General features: G+C 32.9%; 3 protein-coding genes across 3 annotated transcripts; 1 reads left to right on the top strand and 2 right to left on the bottom strand.

Annotated features, from left to right (window-relative positions):
- Nucleotides 1-854: 854 nt before the first annotated feature.
- On the bottom strand, nt 855-9592 carry HELRODRAFT_183756 (hypothetical protein; the record flags this gene model as incomplete). Its single annotated transcript, XM_009013338.1, has 12 exons — nt 855-1043; nt 2649-2775; nt 2896-4068; nt 4200-4598; nt 4703-4893; nt 5100-5207; nt 5523-5600; nt 5753-6180; nt 6400-7101; nt 7239-7752; nt 8552-8613; nt 9550-9592. 12 exons carry the CDS (start codon nt 9590-9592, stop codon nt 855-857), a joined length of 4014 nt encoding a protein of 1337 aa, XP_009011586.1.
- Nucleotides 9593-10718: 1126 nt separating this feature from the next.
- HELRODRAFT_194962 (hypothetical protein) lies at nt 10719-16293 on the bottom strand. The gene is made up of 11 exons (XM_009013337.1): nt 16249-16293; nt 14852-15001; nt 14490-14593; nt 14111-14279; nt 13506-13668; nt 13212-13359; nt 12801-12897; nt 12387-12580; nt 11905-12321; nt 11652-11765; nt 10719-11419 (listed from the first exon to the last, which is right to left on the bottom strand). Exons 1-9 carry the CDS (start codon nt 16273-16275, stop codon nt 12171-12173), a joined length of 1203 nt encoding a protein of 400 aa, XP_009011585.1. The 5' UTR covers nt 16276-16293; the 3' UTR covers nt 10719-11419; nt 11652-11765; nt 11905-12170.
- A 2821-nt stretch (nt 16294-19114) lies between these two features.
- On the top strand, nt 19115-19480 carry HELRODRAFT_183754 (hypothetical protein; the record flags this gene model as incomplete). The annotated part of the gene is made up of 1 exon (XM_009013336.1): nt 19115-19480. One exon carries the CDS (start codon nt 19115-19117, stop codon nt 19478-19480), a length of 366 nt encoding a protein of 121 aa, XP_009011584.1.
- Nucleotides 19481-20000: the final 520 nt, after the last annotated feature.

Genomic DNA, 20000 nt, shown 5'->3' with positions numbered 1-20000 from the left:
TCGTGCATATGTACAAATATCCATAATAAATAAAAAGCACATGCAAATATACATACATACATGCATGCATACATCCATACACGCACACATGAACACAAATACAGACATAGATACAAGCATGCATACACATACGGACTTAAATTTATAACAAAAATAAGGAATGGTTGAGCTTCATCATTGTTGCTATCAATATTTATACCATAAAGAGATATCAATATTCTATCAATATCATATCAAATCATCAATATTTATATCATAACAAAGAGACAGAGAGAGAGAGAGAGAGAGAGAGAGAGAGAGAGAGAGAGAGAGAGAGAGAGAGAGAGAGAGAGAGAGAGAGAGAAGAGAGAGAGAGAGAGAAAGAGAGAGAGAGAGAGAGAGAGAAGTTTGCCTTATCAATCATTAACTAACAATTATTTAACTAAAAATAAATATACATGTAGCTGCTATTTATAACTTTATAACATTTTAAATCAACTGCATCTCAATTATAACTTGAGATGAAATAAATAAGATAAAATAACCACCAGTAGATGAATGAATGAATGAATGAATGAATAGAGGGATGATTGATTGATAGTAAGAGATTATACATAATGGCAGCGTTTTTAATATACATATAATTATGGAAAATATATGTATATATATATGTATATAGTATGCAATTATTGATATATATATATATATATATATATATATATATATATATATATATATATATACACACACCACAGCTACTACTACTACTGCTACTACTACCGTCACCACTACAACTACTACTACTACTACTAATAATAATATATTATGACACATTATTATAAAAATATTTTATTATATAAAAATCGTCTATTCAATCAATTATTATCATCATTATCATTATTATTATCATTATTATCATGTATATTAAATAACTTGATATCATCATCTACGCCGTCATCATCGTGATAATGATAATCGTCGTCAACGCCAGCATGGTCCTCATCATCAGCGTATCTTCCAACATCGCCAACATCATAATTTATATTGTGACCCTGTTGTGGTTGCTGTTGTTGTTGTCGTTGTTGTGGTTGTGGTTGTCGTTGTTGTGGTTGCTGTTGTGGCTGCTGTTGTGGTTGTCGTTGTTGTGGTTGCTGGTGCCGTGTCTCGTTTGGCAACAGGTGGAAAGGAATGGCTGACGGATGGACGTTGATGAGTCGTGTCGAGTGAACCTCGCAGTCGATCTGCATCATCGAGATGCTGCCAGTCGATTGGTGGGGACGATTTCTAGAATCTTTGGTTATTCGACAATCGATCAATCAATCAACCCATCAATTAACTAATATAACAACCTTTTAATCAAAAAATCTACAAACCAAGAAATCGCAAATCAGTCAATAAACCAACCAACCAACCAATCAACCAGCCAACCAATCAGTCAACTAAGCCAACCATTAGAGTCAAAAGCAGGCATAAGAACAGACATCTTGGGCCTTGATGTCTTGTTGTAAACAGTGGCAGGCAATAATAAGTGATCCTAATTTGAGTTATAAAGAAAATTAGCTAGGTATACTAATATAAGATTATACCACACATACACACATATATATCTGTACGACACACACTCACTCACACACACACATCTATATCACACAGGCACAAACACGTACAACACATAAACACATCTACGGTAAAACTCTGTCGTAACGGAATCGGTTAAAAAGTGATCATGAATCTGACACATTAACATAATTTATTATTACCGACACATTAACATAATTTATTATTACTGACACATTAACATGATTTATTAGTACTTAAGTAGTTCACTTTCTACATGGTACTTAGTTGTTTTATTTTTTGACCTTTGCCCCTAAAAGGTCAGACGGAGTACAAGCAGTGCGTATATGATGTTGTATGGCCGCCATGTGGATGGTCTAGACTCACGCTGTTATTTTATTATTGATTCATACAATCTATTTCAATGAATGATATGCAAAAATATATGTTCTGCAGTTTTAGCAGAGAGAGAGAGAGAGAGAGAGAGAGAGAGAGAGAGAGAAAGAGAGAGAGAGAGAGAGAAAGAAAGAAAGAGAGAGTGAGTGTTAGAGAGAGAAGAAACACACAGAAGAAGAAAGAGAAGAAGATGCACTAAAGCTCTAAAACATCCTTAATTATAACAGTAAAAAAAATAGATAGAAAGAATTAAATTTAGAGAAAGAGAGAGAGAGAGAGAGAGAGAAAAGAGAGAGAAACAGAGGAAAACTGACGAAGCTTACGAATGCATGCGGCAGGCAAATCAATAAAATGCAAGTGAAGTAGTTAAAAAAATGTCAATATTTCGTTCAAAGTCGAACTGCGTGCAGGTGCACGTGTGCGTGCGTGCGTACCATGTGTGTTTAAAAATGATAATGTTTTTAACCAATCAACAGTCAACTTCACCAATCACGCAACAAATCAACCAATTAACTAAATTAGTCCAACAATCAATCAGTTCCAACAACCAACTACTATGATCAGCCCCACTATTCAATCAATCAATCAATCGATCAATCGATCAATCGATCAATCAATCAATCAATCAATCAATCAATCAATCAATCAATCAATCAATCAATCGATTGGTCGATCGATCAATCAACCGACAAACAAACTTCCTCTTATCTACGCACATTATGAAAGGAAACGATGTAGAATGTATCGTTCTTCCTCTTTATAGAATCCAGAAAATCTCCATACATACTCTGGGAATCCCAATTAAACAACTGCACCTCGTAAGGATTGGCTGGGGATGGATATCTGAATGTTGATTGGTTGGCCGAACTGTGATTGATTTGTTAACAAACAAACAAACAGGCAAACTGACATAAAAGAAACAAACAAGCATATAAACAGACAGACAGACAGACATGCACACACCTAATTCTTCTTAATTGCTCTTTAGTAGGCACGTTAAAATTATCATCAAAATTATTTTGTTGTCGTTGCTTTGGCCGTTGTTGTCGGAATTTCTGTCGTTGTTGAAGCAGCTGCTTTTTGCTTCTGTACAACAATTTTTCTTGCTGCAGCTGCTGTGGCTGCTGTGGCTGTTGTTGATGTTGCAGCTGCCGCTGTTGTTTTTGCTGATGTCGATAACTTTGCTTCAACTGTTCTCGTTGATGTTGCAGTCGCAAATTTTGTGGCACCTTCATCATATCTTGCAATAGCTGCTCTGGAGTCAACCTACCATTAAGACTACTGTCCGTGTCATTAATGTTGCCGTCATTAATATGATTAATGTCGTTGTTGTTATTCTTATTGTTGTTATTACTTCTGTTGATGCGATTGATGTAGGTGGTTTTATTGACAAAGTAATATTCATTGATCTTATTCAACTCCTTCTCCATTAAGTTTTTCACTCTATTGTTGTTGATGTCGCTGACGATGTCTTTGATGTTGTTGCTATTGTTAATGCTACTGCTGTTGATGCTATTGTTGTTGTTGTTGCTGCTGATTGAACTGTTGTCGCGGTTAATTACGTCATCGTCGTCGTCGTCTGTACGGCCGTTATTAATGTATTCAAAAAGTTTTCTATTGATGAATCTGCTGTCAATGTTTAGAGTGTTACTGTGGTTAACATCAGTGGTGGTGTTAGCAAACAAACCGTTGCTCTTGTTGTTGTTCGCATGGATGGTGTCATTGTTGTTGATGCTATTGTTGATGTTATAGTTGTTGTTGTTGACATCAATGCTGTTGACATCAATGCTGTTGAAGATTCTATTGGGGTTGATGGAGTCTTCAATGATGTTGTTACCACTATCACCATTTTTGTTACCAATATTGATGTCATCATAACTGCTATGGTTAATGCGATTGTCATTCATGTCATTTCTGCTAGCTTTAATGCCATCACTATTTCTATTACCCCTTATAATATCATTGTGGATGAGTTTGCCCTTGATGTTACCATGAGCGTTTTTGTGGTTGTTGATGTTAGCATGGTTGTTGTTACGATTGTTATTATTGTTGTTAGGAGCGTGGTTATTTACCATCCTTCTTTTAACTAATTCATTCTCATGGCCATTAGCCCATATTTTTAGCTCATACATCATTCTGTTTGAAAAAAAAAATTTTAAATTCATCGTAAAAATATTGTCTCAAGTTATTTTATTACATTTCTACAAGTGTCACTAGTGGAATTAACCATCGTCACTAATAAAAAAGAAAGAAAAAATTAGGCAAACCTAATTGCTTCGGTGGCGTTGAAATACCCAACTCTATCCTTACATATCATAGATTCATCGTCGCCATCTTCATCCTCACGACCCAATTCGTTCGTCATTCTGTTACTACCGCCAACGAAACGTAGTTTCTTATTGGTGTAACCCGTAGTGACGTCATCTAGGATACCCTGCACTGATTGGTTGGGATATTCAAAGGTCGAGGCTGCTGATTGGTCGAGGTCTTTCAGAGTTCGACCGAGCCAATGAGAGTCGGAATTTTGTCCGTCGGTGGTGAGTTTCTTGAGGATGTTGAAAAAAGATGACGACAACGGGAATAGGTAGTTGTTGTTGTTGTTGGCGGAAATGTTGTTGTTGTTGGCAACTGTTGACGTCATCAGTTGTGTTCCAATGAAAGAATCACTAATTTTGCAACAGCAACAAAAACAACAAAAATTATCAATATCATTTTAAAAAATGTATTCAAAATCCATAATAATAATAATAATAAATTCTTTATCACTCACGTTAAAAATCCAGTATTGAAGATCATAAAGAAGCAAAGAGCAATTAACATCCCTGATTTAAGTGGCGTCTTTTTAATACTATTATTATTATTATGGCTGTTATTATTGCTGTTATTATTAATGTTATTGTTATTACTATTGTTACTGTTGTTGTTGTTGCTTGTTGTGACACCACTTTTTAGCATGGTATTCTAGGAATGATGGTAGGTAGTTGTAATAATGAAAATGATGATGAAGATGATGATTAAAAGTGAGGTTGATGATGATGAAGACGACGATATAGTAGAGTCAAAAAGTATCCAACAATCATCACAAACAACCACATCATCATCATCGTGGTCACGGTAGTAGCCACAACTACCGCTAACTACATCGTGACCGCCGTCACCATACAAACCTCAGACTGAAGACAGCTTAACTTTTGCTTGAGCGCTGTATTTTCGATTCTCAACCTTTTATTCTCATCATCCAGCTGTTTCAATTGGTCCTCGAGACATTGTAAATACTAAATTTGACAAGATTAAAAATAAGAAACTCTAATTGGTTATAAAAATGATAAAGAATTTTGATTGGTTAACACAATAAGCAATGTAATTGGTCTATTTATCTATTGTTGTAGGTGTATAAAGAAAAATTTTGATTGAACAGTTAGGTTCATTTCAATTATTACCGTGTAAAATAACAAACAAATGAAAACTTAGTTACACTGATCTTGCATAAATTATTCTAAAAATATCAAATCAAATAACATCATTAATATTCATGACGATGAACCATAACAAACCACAAAAAGAAACCCCACATAACTCATTTTAATAACCTCTTTCTTTCGTTTCCTTGACAGCGAAGCTGACTCCCTATTCTTAATCATTCTCTGCTGCCTCTTGACGGCCTTTGACTGGTCGAATAAATTAACATAAATTAAAAAAATTAAAACAACGGATGGAAAGAATACTTTAAATTAACATAAATTAACATAAATTTTAAAAAATTAGCACAAAAAATGGAAGAAATATTTCCATAAAATGCATACAGAATGACCTACAATACCTCAATATCACTGGACAGTGAGGTAAAGTTAAGGCCCAGCGGCTTGGATGGAATAGTAATATGTTGATGATTGGTATTATTATTATTATATGCATCAACAGTACTATAAATGTTACTACTGTTACTAGAAGCTATATTGAATGTTGACAGTTTAGCAGTACTATTATTGAGAGCAGTGTGGATAATGTTGTTGTTGTTGATGCAGCTTATAGTAACAATGTTTTGGCTGTTGTTGTTGTTGATGATGTGGTTGTTGTTGTTGTTGCTGACAACAACGTTACTGCTAGTGTATTGCGGAATGGTTTGAATGACGTAACTAATTTTCGGAGAAGATGACGCTGACGACAAAGAAGAAGATGATGAGGATGATGAGGATGAAGAGGAAGAAGACAGTGTGACAATGATTTCTTTTGGCGACAGCCTAAAACCTGGTTGAGAGTAAATTCTCTCTTTTCAAATTACAAACATAAAAAAACAACAATAACAACAATAGCAACAACAATAACAGCAATGATAATGTCGTCATCTTTCTTATCATCAACATCATCGTCGTCATCACCTTCATCATCAACATTTTTTTTTAATAATCAATCATCAACATTCAAATCACAGCAATAAAAGCTGAAGAAGAAACAGCCCAAAATTACCTAAATCTTTATTATTATTATGGATTTTATTATTACTATTATTATTAAGAATAGCATTACTACCATTAGCATTTGTAATTATATTATTACTATTATTACTGCTTTTATTATCGTTATTTATGATGATATTTTCGATCTTTGGCTGTATCTGGACCCTAGACAGTAAAATTTTATTAGCAGACGCCGGATCAGATTTTCTCTTCAAAGTTATAGATTTATTATTACTGCTACCATTATTACTGATAATGTTATTGTTATTAATGTTATCGTTATTAACGTTATTGTTATTAATGTTATTATTGTTATGGAGAGCGTTAGTTGTGATGATGTTGTTATATGGTGGTTGTATGACAATAACAGTTGAAACATCCGCCTGATGTTTTGGGAGTATTTTGAGCGTTCCATTTTTCAAAAAATTTTGATTTTGTTGTTGTTGTAGTTGATGCTGTTGTTGTTGTTGTTGCTGCTGATTGCGTGGAATGTGAATACTGGCCAACTTCGATGTTGTTGTTGATGTCGTCAATACTGGATTTGGCACTGTTGAAATCAGTTGTTGTTGTTGTTGTAACTGCTGCTGCGGTGAAAGCAGCAGTGTAGTTGATGTTACCGTTTGCGATGTTGGAGATGCAGTAGGTGTGCTGTTGCTGTCGTTCATGTTGTCACCAATGGTCAGCCATTCAGCATTATTTTGAATGAAGATTTCTGAGATGATGAAGAAAAATATATTGATCACATCACATCATACCACATCAGTCAATTAGCAAACAAGACAAGCCAACCAACCAGCCAACCAACCAACCAGCCAGCCAACCAACCGTCAGTTAACATGCACTCCTCACTCTCCATAGTCATCATTGTCTCCTCCATGCCCCAGTCATCGATTGATCCAACGACATCATTATCAACACCGCCACTACAGCAAACGACATCATTATCATCATTGCTTCTGTTGTTGTTGTTGTTAATGTCATCCTCTATATCAAGATCAGTGTTGATGTCAGTGTCATTATGGAGCGAGGCAATTATACTCTTGATGATATTATTATTGTTGTTGTTGTTTTTGTTGTTGTGGTCTATGTTGTTGTTGAAGAAAATGTTGTCGAAATCATCAATGAAGAAGGCATCGTTGTTTTTGTTGCTGCAGTTGCTGATGTCATTGCCGTTAATGTCATTAATGTTGTTGCTGTTGTTGTTGGTGGTGGTAGTGTTGAGGAATAATGAGTGGTCAAGACCGTTGATGTGATTGTTGTTGTCATCAAAGTAGTTGTTGTTGTTGTTGTTGATGTCATTACAATTGCTGTCCAGTAGCAAGTTAATGTCATTGTGGCCACTTATATATGGGTTTAGGACATTCTGAATAAAATTTTGGTAATGTGTGTGTGTATGTGTATGTGTGTGTTTGCGTATGTATGTGTGTGTATATCTGTAATATAATGAAACATACAAGTACATACAAACATACAAGTACATAAATGTATATATAATGCATATGTACATGTGTCAATCATCAACTAACATTATAATCTGCTGATGGTGAATCAGAGAAAGATATAGTGGGAGATAGGGGTTCAACCTTTGTTTGAATACCTGCCAATTAACCAATCAAATCAGTTAATTAGTCAACCAGACAGCCAACCAACCAGCCAGCCAGGCAGTTGGTCAGCCAACCAACCAGCCACCCAGCCAGCCAGCCAATCAAATCAATCACAACTAGACTAACTATCAATCCCTGAATCGCTACTGCTGCAATCCTCTTTCCATAGATCGCCATGGCAACCGATGAAGTTGTCAACTAGGATGTTGTCATTGCTGCTGTTGCACTGTGCAATTTAAAATCATACGAAACCAACTAGCGGTGATCACGATGATGTAAGTGAGGATGGCAATGATGACAGCAACATCAGTAATAACAACAACAACATCAGCAAAAACAAAAACAACAGCAATAATACTAACTGACTGAAATAAAAACTACAAACTAAACCAACCGACTAGCCAATGACGATGGTGACAATGACAAAAAACATCAACAACCATAACAGTAAAAATAGTAAAATAAAATAATAACAATAAAAACAACAGCAATAATAATAATATAATATAATCATTATATTATATTACATTAAATTATATTATAATATAATTTACTAACATCTGGGATACCATTAAAAACCTGGTCTTCATTGCATAACTTACCATCTAGGTAACATGCATCTAAAAAAAATTATTATATTTTCAATGTAATTTTATTAATTTTCCATAAAATAAATAATTTTTGGTAACATTTTTCGTCAATTAATTACTTATCTTTCTCTGGCAAATAAATTATTACCTGATCAAATAAATTAATATGGCTGATTAAATAGATTAATAAGACTGATGATATATAATAATATATTAAAAATTAAATTTATTTTTATGATGAAAAATTAAAATTAATTTTATATTATTTTTTAGCTTTTATATCATTATAAAAGCTGATTAAAAAAACTTGGGTAAACTAGCCTTAAAAGCAAGCCATGGTTATTTTAATATGTCTGACACTAACTGAATACTATAGTATTCAGATTTATTTAAATTTGATAGATTAAACATTTAAATTATATAATAATAATTGTTTATAATTATTTCAATGAATAATTAATTGATAATAAATTAATATATTAATTAATGATAAATTAATTGAATGATAGCTCACTTGCAAATATATAGCAACACCTTCCCCAAAAATTTAAAAAAATGAAAGCCCTAGCTTAATTCTGTCTGATTAACCTCCAAGCTAAATTATAAAATTATAAAACAAATGATATTTCTTTTAGAACATTTGTGTTTTTAATCATTTCTGCCTAATTTTTGTATTTTTAATGGTGATTTTGACTCAATTTCTGTTTATTTACTGCCTTTTCCAGAAATTTTATTCAAAAATTTCTTTGCAAGTAAATAAAAATGATAAATAATAACTCTAAGTTACACTAATCTGCCTACTAATCACTAACTGGAAATAAAATTTTGAATGAGCAGCATCACGATCTATGGAATAAATTTTACAAAAACCGCCATTTGATTGTAAAAAACATAAATTTTTTAGAAATTTTTAAATGTTTCACAATGGGAAAAAGAAAAATCAGACAGAAAAAAACAAAATGTAACCTAGGAGGAAGCTGTCAATATCCAATCTCAGACCGAGCTCCATTTTTTATATAATTATTTAAATTTATTAAATCAAAATCAAAATAAAGAAATTTGATCTAAAAAACGACAATTTTGAGCGAGAAACCACACATGTCGAAACATTGATTGAATGCACATTTACGATATTAGGTGAAATTAGTGTTGCCAACTGAGAAATTATTTTCAACAATTTTTAAAAGATAAACATGAAAACATACTGTACGTACGCATACTCATACCAGATAATACAACGAAATACACAACGATATAATACCAAAAATTAGATTTAATGATATATAACTATTATGTTATTCATTCTATTGACATTCTTCAGAGGATAGTCCTTAGATCAAATGCTTTGTTGAACAAATAATTTTTTAACTCTCTTCTGAAATCTTTTTCTGGGACAATTTGCTTCAATCTTGTTCATTCTTATATATATATATATATGTATATATATATATCTGAGTTACATTAATCTAATATATATATATGTATATATATATCACTTCACTTTAGTAAGAAAAATCGAAAAAACGGACTACAAACATATTAACGCCAAACATTCGGTATAATTTATAGAATATTGTAAAAATTATGGTCTATTACCAACATATATATATATATATATATATATATATATATATATATATATATAAGCAAAATACGAGGCCATAACATAATAACATAACAGCATTGTGGGCTCAAACCAAAAGTTCATATGCCCACATAAATATATAGTTAAAATCGTTAATAACAAGTTTCAACACGATGAATGTAATAACAATCTTCGTTAACCATGAATTTGCCCACCGTGACATCGAATCCCCCTGGTTAACAGCAGAATACAATTTAGAGAAACCTGGCCGGGAGGATGATTTGGAGCAGTACCCTCCATACATTAGTAACATTTTTGCCATTTCCAAGCTCAAATTTTACAAAACGCTCACTTCTCAACTCCTGTTAACCCAACTCTAACCCGAATCTGCGTCTGCTTTTTTCCCCGTAACTTTCTTCCTCCTCCATCACTTACGAAGATCAGAGCAGTTTGTGAAATTCATTAAGGAGCGCTGTTGAACGAACACAACGGAAATGGCGCTTTAAAATTTAATTGATTGATTAAATTATATTATAAAGCAATGATTGTATGATATATCAAGCATTAATTGTGATCAATATCATCTAAAATATTTACAATTTATCTTATTAAGATGGATAAAATGAAGATTCAATTGAAAAAACTATAAAATTAAATTTAAACATTTGAAAAGAAGAAGCCAAAACCACATCGACAAATTAATAAATTCAAAACCAACTTTAAACTGATATAACAACAACATCAAAAAGCCAATAATAACAGTCTGAAAGATGAAATGACGTCGAATTCAACGCACGTGCAAACGGCGCTATATAAATTTCACTAAGCAATTGATTTGTACCACCACCCGAGGCATCTCTAATATTATCGATGAGGTCATTCTCGCCATCACTATTTCTAAATTATAATAATAAGCTGCAAACATTATTAAACGAAGGAATGATTACGAATAAATAAACAAGTTGGAAATAATGCAGTTTATAATAATAAAAGTAATTTATGAAATCCACCGAATTTCTAGCGCTGCCTTTGGCTGGTCTTTTACCATCTAGGATCAACCGAAGACAACGCTACAAATTCGGTAGATTTCATAAATTACCGCATTAATTATGGCCTTTTACCGGCATTCAATAATAAAAGTATATACATAACAATTTGAAAAAAAATTAATGAAGGAGTAAAATTAATAAATGTAATTGATGAAATTTAAAAACAAATAACAACGAAGCAATTCATAATTCATTAGCAATTGAACACACGTTTAGACGACATTTTCCCCGAGATCGGAGGTTGCCGTTTGGCTACCTATGATGAAACTTCTGTCATCATAAGTAATTTATTTGGCTAATTTTTACGCAGGACGCCCTTCCTTACGCAACCAGTTATAAGCGGTGGGCCTAGCCTTTGATGATCCAACATCACTCACAAAGCAGTGAGGGTCAGTTTAATGTCATAACCAGGACAAAATTCATTAGCAATTGGCTAAAAAGAAAAGGAATTTTAAATGTATAATTAAGGAATTGTACCGAATTGAAAATAAATTTCAACAAAGCTTAACTATATGTACGTCCATTTCTTTCAAACAAAGTCAGCCCTGTTAGCAGAAAACATTAATAACAAAGACAGCAGAACACAATTAATAAAATAACTAATCAACTGATAAAGTAATAATAATTATTTAAATAATTAAGTCAAATTAATTAAAGCAAATTAAAAAAAATAAACTCCAAGTCTTAAAAAGACACAGAAAAAATCACAACTATATTATATTAGTAATAATGTAAGTAACCCCCATAACCGAAATCGTCATCAAAATGATAATCATCATAACCATCATCATCAGCACTAAAATCACCACCGTTATCATCTATCAGAACGATGACATGCATACACAGACGCTGATTCCCTCATAGCTGCTGCAACTGATAATCTCGTAGCTGCTGCAGCTGATAACGTTGTAGCTGCTGCGGCTGAAAACCACGGAGCTGCGGCAGCTGAAAACCTAGGAACTGCTGCAGCTGATAACCTCGTAGCTGCTGCAGCCGATAACCACGGAACTTTTGGTAACCTCATAGCTGCTGCAGCTGATAACTTCGGAGCTGCTGCAGCCGATAACTTCGGAGCTGCTGCAGCCGATAACTTCGGAGCTGCTGATAACCTCGTAGCTGCTGCAGCTGATAACTTCGGAGCAGCTGCAGCCGATAACTTCGGAGCTGCTGATAACCTCGTAGCTGCTGCAGCTGATACTCTCGTAACTGCTGATGACGTCATTGTTGCTGTCGCTGCTGCTGTTGATGACGTCACTGCTGCTGTTGATGGCGATGCTAAGGCAAAAGGTTTCAACATTATTGAGGTCAGGTCAACTAGATGTCTCACAGAAATTCCTGTAATATCATTCAACGACCCTATGACCTGATGTGTAATCCAGATTATTTTTATTATTATTGTTAGTAGTATCGTTGTTATTATTATCGTCATTAGTATAATAATTAATATGTTTTATATACTTTATACTGGAGCATAAGAAGAATCAAACATAAAAACAGCCCGACATCGGTCAGCACTACATACAACAACAACATCAATAACGATCAAATAAACAAAAACAGCAACGACAACAACAACAACATACGTCATCAGTTAAACTCTGATCTATAAGGAATGATGTCGTCGCAATGACACCAGAAGCCAAAAACATGTAATCTCTCTCTATGGCGTGGATGGCTATTCTTCAAAGAATGAACGAATGAACGAACGAACAAATGAACGAACGAACAAATGAACGAACGAACAAATGAACGAACGAACAAATGAACGAATAAAGCAGTCATATTGAAAAGCAGAACAGACAGTGGGGTAGATAAACAAATGAACATCGACACAAATTCTTTATAGAATAAGAATAGACTTGTGAAATTGAAAGTTCAGCATCATGGTGCGAAAGTAAGAAAAAAGGAAGCATTAAACAATTGACAGACACACGGACAGACAAACAAACATCCAGAAAGACAAACAAGCATCCAGACCAGACATACAAATGAACCTTTCCGATCTAGAGTTGACTTGTGAGTTTGATAGTTCAACAGCAAATGAATTATAAATTAATTCTCTTTCAATCATAGCATAGTCCAAGACGTCGTAACTATACAACGTGTACTTCTCAATGTCTATTTTTAATCTTTTGTTAAAACCTTTTTGCATGTTTGTTTTTAAGTTTAGTTTTATTCATACACACGCACACGCACGCACACACATGCTCGGACACTCATTTAATCTTCACTAACTCACAACTATTACATTCATTCATTCATACATATATACATACAACAAAACATACTTAGCTTATTGATGAGTGTGTGTACATAAATAAGAGGCGTGGTCCGCATAACATTAAACCCCAACCCTTTAAAAACCCTCAATTCCGATTGGACGATTCCATCTGCTTTAAATTTTAGACCATATCTTCTAAGTAAGGCAATCATTTGATAGCAGTTTAAGTGCTGTAGGAGGAGATGTTTGTTTGTGTATGTTTGTTTATATATGTGTGTGTACATTTGTGAGTGAGTTTGAAAAGGAGTGTAGAAGTGCCTACTTCTGTCTGCACAAGTTTGCATGATTATGCATGTTTAAGTATATGGATGAATGTGTGTATGTGTGTGTGTGTGTGTGTGTGTGTGTGTGTGTGTGTGTGTGTGTGTGTGTGTGTATGAATGTGAATGTGCATATACAGTGGAACTTCTGATTGTTTGGAAAATGTCTTCTAAAATCAGCAAAAAGCCAAACAGTTATTATAAATATGATAAAATAAGAGTTGTCAGATTGCAAATCTCTTACAACAGCACAACCGCAACAGAGTCTATAACTCCTAATCAATTCATAACTTGATCATGGAAATAACAGGTAAGACTCCTGAATCTTATCAATTTCGGACCAATCCCTAACCTCATATGTAGAGACAAACTTGCTGGCCAACTGGATACAAGAAGCAATCCGAAGGATCATCTGGTGAGCAATCCTGGCAAGAATTTTGTCCCATTCTTGTTTTCTTTTTTCTCTGGGGAAATTCTCAATGACATAATTGTACATTTCCGCCACGTGGCTCTGCATGAAACTTTGTTTAGTTAGGCGTTTAGGTAGAAAAGAAAGTCGGAATATGTGGACGGAGAATTAAAAAAAGATTTGAAAATTAATTTCAAAGTGGTGTTTAGATGAAATTAATTAATTAAATTACACAAAAAATGTAATTAAGTTACTCAACTCAAAATATGTCATAATATTACTAATATAGTATAATAATTATAGCAGATAATTTATTTTATACCATTCAAATAACTCCACGGTCAGATAATAAATTTCTCTTGGCATATCCAGCTCCTGGCAGAATTTAAACACTATCTCAACATACTTCCCCTTCAAAAACTGTCCCTAAATTTTGTGAAAATTTTTAAAATTAGTAAAATATAAAAATAGAACTCAAAAAGTACAGAAATTATAAGTGACTCCTTTAAAATTTGTCCTAATTTTAGTAACATTTTAGTAAAATTAGTAGGAACTTGTTGGTGAAGCATGAAAGACAAAAGTTATGGGTTATTTATTTATCAATGTATTGACGGGAGGAACTGATGATACTTGAATGGTGTATTGTATTGTAATAAAAAAGATAAACACACGAGAAAAAATCACCTTTGGTGATGAAAATGAATAGACTTTTGCCATTCTCTCATTGTTATTTTCTACTAAAAGTAAGAGTAACTTATCTAGGCTCCTCTCACTAACACTAACTGATTCTAATTGACTTCTAGACTCATTTTCTTCATGATGAATGATTAATTTCTGTCTTGAAAAGAAATAAAGGTATTATTTAATATTATTTAAAATATAATAACTATATTATATATAATATACTTTAGGTGAGACTCATGATCAATGGACAGCAGTCCATTAAAATTTGTCGTAATTTTAGTAAAATTTTAGTAAAATTAGTAGTGAAATTGTTGGTGAAGCATAAAAGACAAAAGTTATGGAGAAGTAATGCATAAGATAAGCATTGATGTATTGTATATTATATATAGTGTAGAATCAGAAGAACCGTGGTAGAAAGAGTTACAATAATGAATCCTAAATAAGACTAAAGAAGTAACAAGGAGAAGAGTAGGATTGTCAAGAAAAGGCAAAAGTTAAAAAAAAACTTTTAGCAACACTATTAATCTAAGAAAAAGATATGCTAGAATCAAAGATAAAGCCTAGACTAAGAAACTTGTGAGAAACATCAAGAATTTTAGAATTAGGTAAGATAATAGGAGGAATAGTAATAATATGTTTAGATTTATTAAAACAAATTAATTCAAAACTAGAAGGATTAACATTAAGTTTAAGACAGAGTCAGACCAAGTGATAATTGAAGAAAGACATAGATAGATTATGAAGAAGTTTACTATAAATATAAGAATCATCAGCATATAGTTGACTAGTGAAAGAAAAATTTCTAATAGAAGAGGGCCTAGGATAGAATCCTGAGGTACCCTAAAAGTAAGGGTAGAGGAATTAGAAGTAGAATTATTAAGAAAAACAGAAGAAAAACGTTTACTTACCTTACAGAGATAAAAAAAACCAAGATAGACAAGAATCAGTAATATTAAAATTTAATAAATTTTATAATTATATAATTAAATTAAATTAAAAGAATCATCTAGTAGCCTCAACAAGTCTTAAGAGAATAGAATAGTATGATCAACACTCAACAGTATGAAAAGCAAGGAGTTAATTAAAAAAAGGTTTGGCTAGTTCTTTTGGGAGCAAGGAGTTAGAATTTAAAATGATAATTAATTAATTTATTTATTTAACTTATTATAATTGTGTAATTAATTATTTAATAATTCAATTCAATTCAAATTCAATCAAATACAAATTCAATACATTGTAACACTTTTTAGATTTACATTTCTAAACGGCGTATTATACAAGTATAATTAATTTAATAGAATACTAAATACTACACTTTATCTTAAAAAGATATTTTTGATCGTTTAAATACCAATTTTGTAAACCGAAAGACGAAATTTTGAATAATCAAATCTTACCTCTTTGGAGACCACATTTTTATACATAGAACTTAATAAAAAAAATGAAAATTAAACTATTATTTTTGAAAAATTAAAAGGAACAATTGAGGTATAAACTTTATAAATATATATATATGTGTGTGTGCGTGCGTGTGTTTTTATATATTTGTGTGTGGGTTGTATTTGAATACATTTACATGTTTTATTAATAATATTTCAAACAGCAATAACATTAATAACAACAATATTTATAATATAACAATATTAAGAGAAGCAAAATCACAAACACATACACACGCACACAAGCAATTAAAAGAACAAACAAATACACATACACACAAGACCCCATTCATGTTACCGCCATTCAATTTATGATCTTTTATTTTCGCCTACGTCATTCATTACTTCCGCTTGCGACAGACAACACGGACCATTTTTACGCTCCACTTCCTTTTAATTAGGAAATACAGAGTGGAGAAAAAAGATGGAAGAATTGTATTTATTTATTTAGACTCTCAGGTTACTGTTTTTTTTATTTACACTCTTTGGTTACTTCACACGATGATGATTATGATGGTGACGTCACTGATGAGGATGATGATAACGAAAATGGTGGGACTGTTGATGATGGTGATAATAAAACTAAAAAATACATTAATAGTAGTGTTCGTATATGCGTATTTCATCGAGCCAAGTCCTTTTGACAAGCACATCCATTCGATATTTTAAAAGTTTGGCTTTGCATTTGCAAAGTTCTTACTAGCTTGGCTACCATCTTTACAGACTAGTTTTTTTTCTAGCTATGTACAGTACAATTTTTGAGTCTTTGAGAGAAAAATGTTTCCTCTAAATCAGGGGTGGGCCAACTTTTTCAGTGAGGGCCGCATTGAGAACTATTTTACCTTTGAAGGGCCGCATATGTACTTGAATAGCAAAGCTTTTCGACCCGGGAGAGAATTATTTTGTGATTCCTTTTTTTGGTCATAATGTCTAATTGACGACCTTTTTTTGACAAACAAGGCATCGCGGGCCGCATAAAATAGCAGCCGTAGTTTACCCACGCCTGCTTAAAATTAGTAATATATATGATTTTATTATGGTGTTATTATTATTATTATTATTATTAAGAATTTTAAAATAATTTTCATTTATTTTTGCTCGTCCATCATTCAAGTTGAAGATTGAAAAAATAATTCCATTTATCTACGGATCATTGTGGAGATTAAGTTTTGCATGTATGTTCGTTTGTTTTTATGTATGTATGTTTGTTTATTTGTTTGTATATACGAGTTTGTATGTACGGGTTTGTATGTACGGGTTTGTATGTCTGTCTGTATGTCTGTCTGTATGTATGTATATATGTGTGTAAGTTATAACAAATGAAAAATAGAAAAATCCTACCACCAAATATATATCTTCAATATAAAGACATACAAAGCATGAGCATACAAAACAATTTAATATACAAAGCAGATAACATACAAAACTGAAAACATACAAACAATAAAACATACAAACAAAACCATACAAAACATTGGAAAGAGAAAACATACAAGATAAATACAATACAAACTTCCTTATCTTTACGCAAACACTACTGGCGTCACACACACCAGCTAGATCCAAAAAAACAGAAAAACAAACAAATGTTTTCTCCGCTGTGATTAAGTTTTCTCACTTCGGTTCACTCTCTTTTTCTTTCAACCCCTCTCTTTTTCTCTTTTTTTTCTTCTGTTTTTCTTTTATTTCTCACTTTCTTCCTTTCCGTGGTTTTTCTTTTTTTGTTTTCAACCGTTTTTCCATCATTTTATTCAACTTTTCACATATGTTTTTTGTACACACTTTCAACTTCTATTTCTTTCCTCTCCGTTAATTACTCTATTTTCGTTTTCTCTCTCCTTCCCCCCTAACCTTAACCCTCTCTCTTCATCAATCTTTCTCCCCCCTCTCTCTCTCACTCACTCTTTTCTTCCCGCCATCAACATGAAAATTAAATTTCTGTATGAGTGGTAATAATTTTTGTTTCTCCAACAATAAAGCCATGTTACCGAACTTAATTCCTTTCTTTTATGCCAAGGGAGTATAGGGGCACACACACACACACACACGCACGCTTACTTACACACACATACTTGTCTGTGTGTGTGTGTGTTTGTGTGTGTGTTTAAAGGCGCGTGTATTTATCATTTACAATTTTTACATCCCTCCCCATGTACTTAGAAGCACTACGTGAAACAACGAGAAAGTTAAGAGAGAGAGAGAGAGAAAAAGAAAAAGAGAGAGAGGTAAAGAGAGGTAAAGAGAAAGACCAGAGAGAGAAATAATAAAGGGAGAGAAAGTTTTTTAAAAAATGATAGCATGATGAAATGAATAGGTCAAGATTAAATTGAGGATATGGAGAAAACATGAAGAGACCTGAAAAATCAGACGCATAGAGAGTGAGAGAGAGAGAGAGAGAGGAGAGAGAGAAAGAGAAATTCAAACAGAGAAAGAAAAAAGAAAGAAAAGTGGAGCGACAAAACGACGACATGGATGAATGAATGATTAGTTTACCTACTTGTAATTAATTCAAAAATAGAAAACCGCCTACTGCGTTTGAAGATTAATAGACAATTAAAATATTAATATATATATATATATATATATATATATATATATATATATATATATATATATATATATATGACTGAATAAATGAATGAAAGAATGAATGACCGAATGAACGACAAACGAATGAAAGAATGAATGACGAACGAATGAATGAAGGAAAGAAAGCCCCAGACAAACAAAAAAAATCTTAAAGTTTTGTTTTCCATAATTAACTTTGTTATGATAATATGAGAGCGTGGTAAAACATACATACATTGTCTTTATTGGAGGCGTTATGACGAGGAAGAAGAAGAAGAAGAAGAAGAAGAAGAAGAAGATGATGATGATGAAGAAGAAGATAATGAAGAAGAAGAAGAAGATGATAAAAAAGATGACGAAGAAGAAGAAGAAGAAGAAAAGAAGAAAAAAAAAACAAGAAGAAGAACAAGAAGAAGAACAAGAAGAAGAACAAGAAGAAGACGGTGTAAATAATCATTATAACAATGACAAAGATGATGAGGCTGACGATAACGCCATAGTAGCAGCATTTGTTGATGTTATGGGTGACGGTGACGATGATGTGACCAGGACGAGACGTCAAAAAATTACTAATGTAAATCAATTTTATGTTCGCCCGCTACTTAATGCGACACGACATTAACGCCGCTGCTATTGTGGTAGTTGTGGTTGTTGTGGTAGTTGTGGTGGTTGCTGTAGTTGTGGTTGTTGTTGTGGTTGTTGTAGTTGTTGCTGTAGTTGTGGTTGTTGTTAGTTGTTGTGGTAGTTGTGGTTGTAGTTGTAGTAGTGTAGTTGTGGTGGTTGTTGTTGTGGTGGTGGTTGTTGTTTTTGTTGTGGCTGCTGTTGATGATGATAAAAATGACGCTGTCGATGGCCATGTTATTTTTGTCGTTGTTCATGACGTCATTTTTGATAATCATCATTGTACGTTGTCATTAATGACTATTCAATCTAGACATTTTGAAAACAACAACAACAACAACAACAACAACAATAGCAACATCCTCATTATCAACAACATCAACAACATCATCAACGACAACAGCATCATCAACAACAGCATCATCAACAACAACAACAACATCAACAACATCATCAACAACAACAGCATCATCATCAACAACAACAACAACACGATCATCTACATTACAACCCACTTAGGT

The sequence above is a fragment of the Helobdella robusta genome, assembly GCF_000326865.2.
Source record: "Helobdella robusta unplaced genomic scaffold HELROscaffold_118, whole genome shotgun sequence".
Taxonomy (NCBI): domain Eukaryota; kingdom Metazoa; phylum Annelida; class Clitellata; order Rhynchobdellida; family Glossiphoniidae; genus Helobdella; species Helobdella robusta.
Note: the sequence above shows the minus strand (reverse complement) of the source record. Positions and strands in the feature narration are given on the sequence as shown.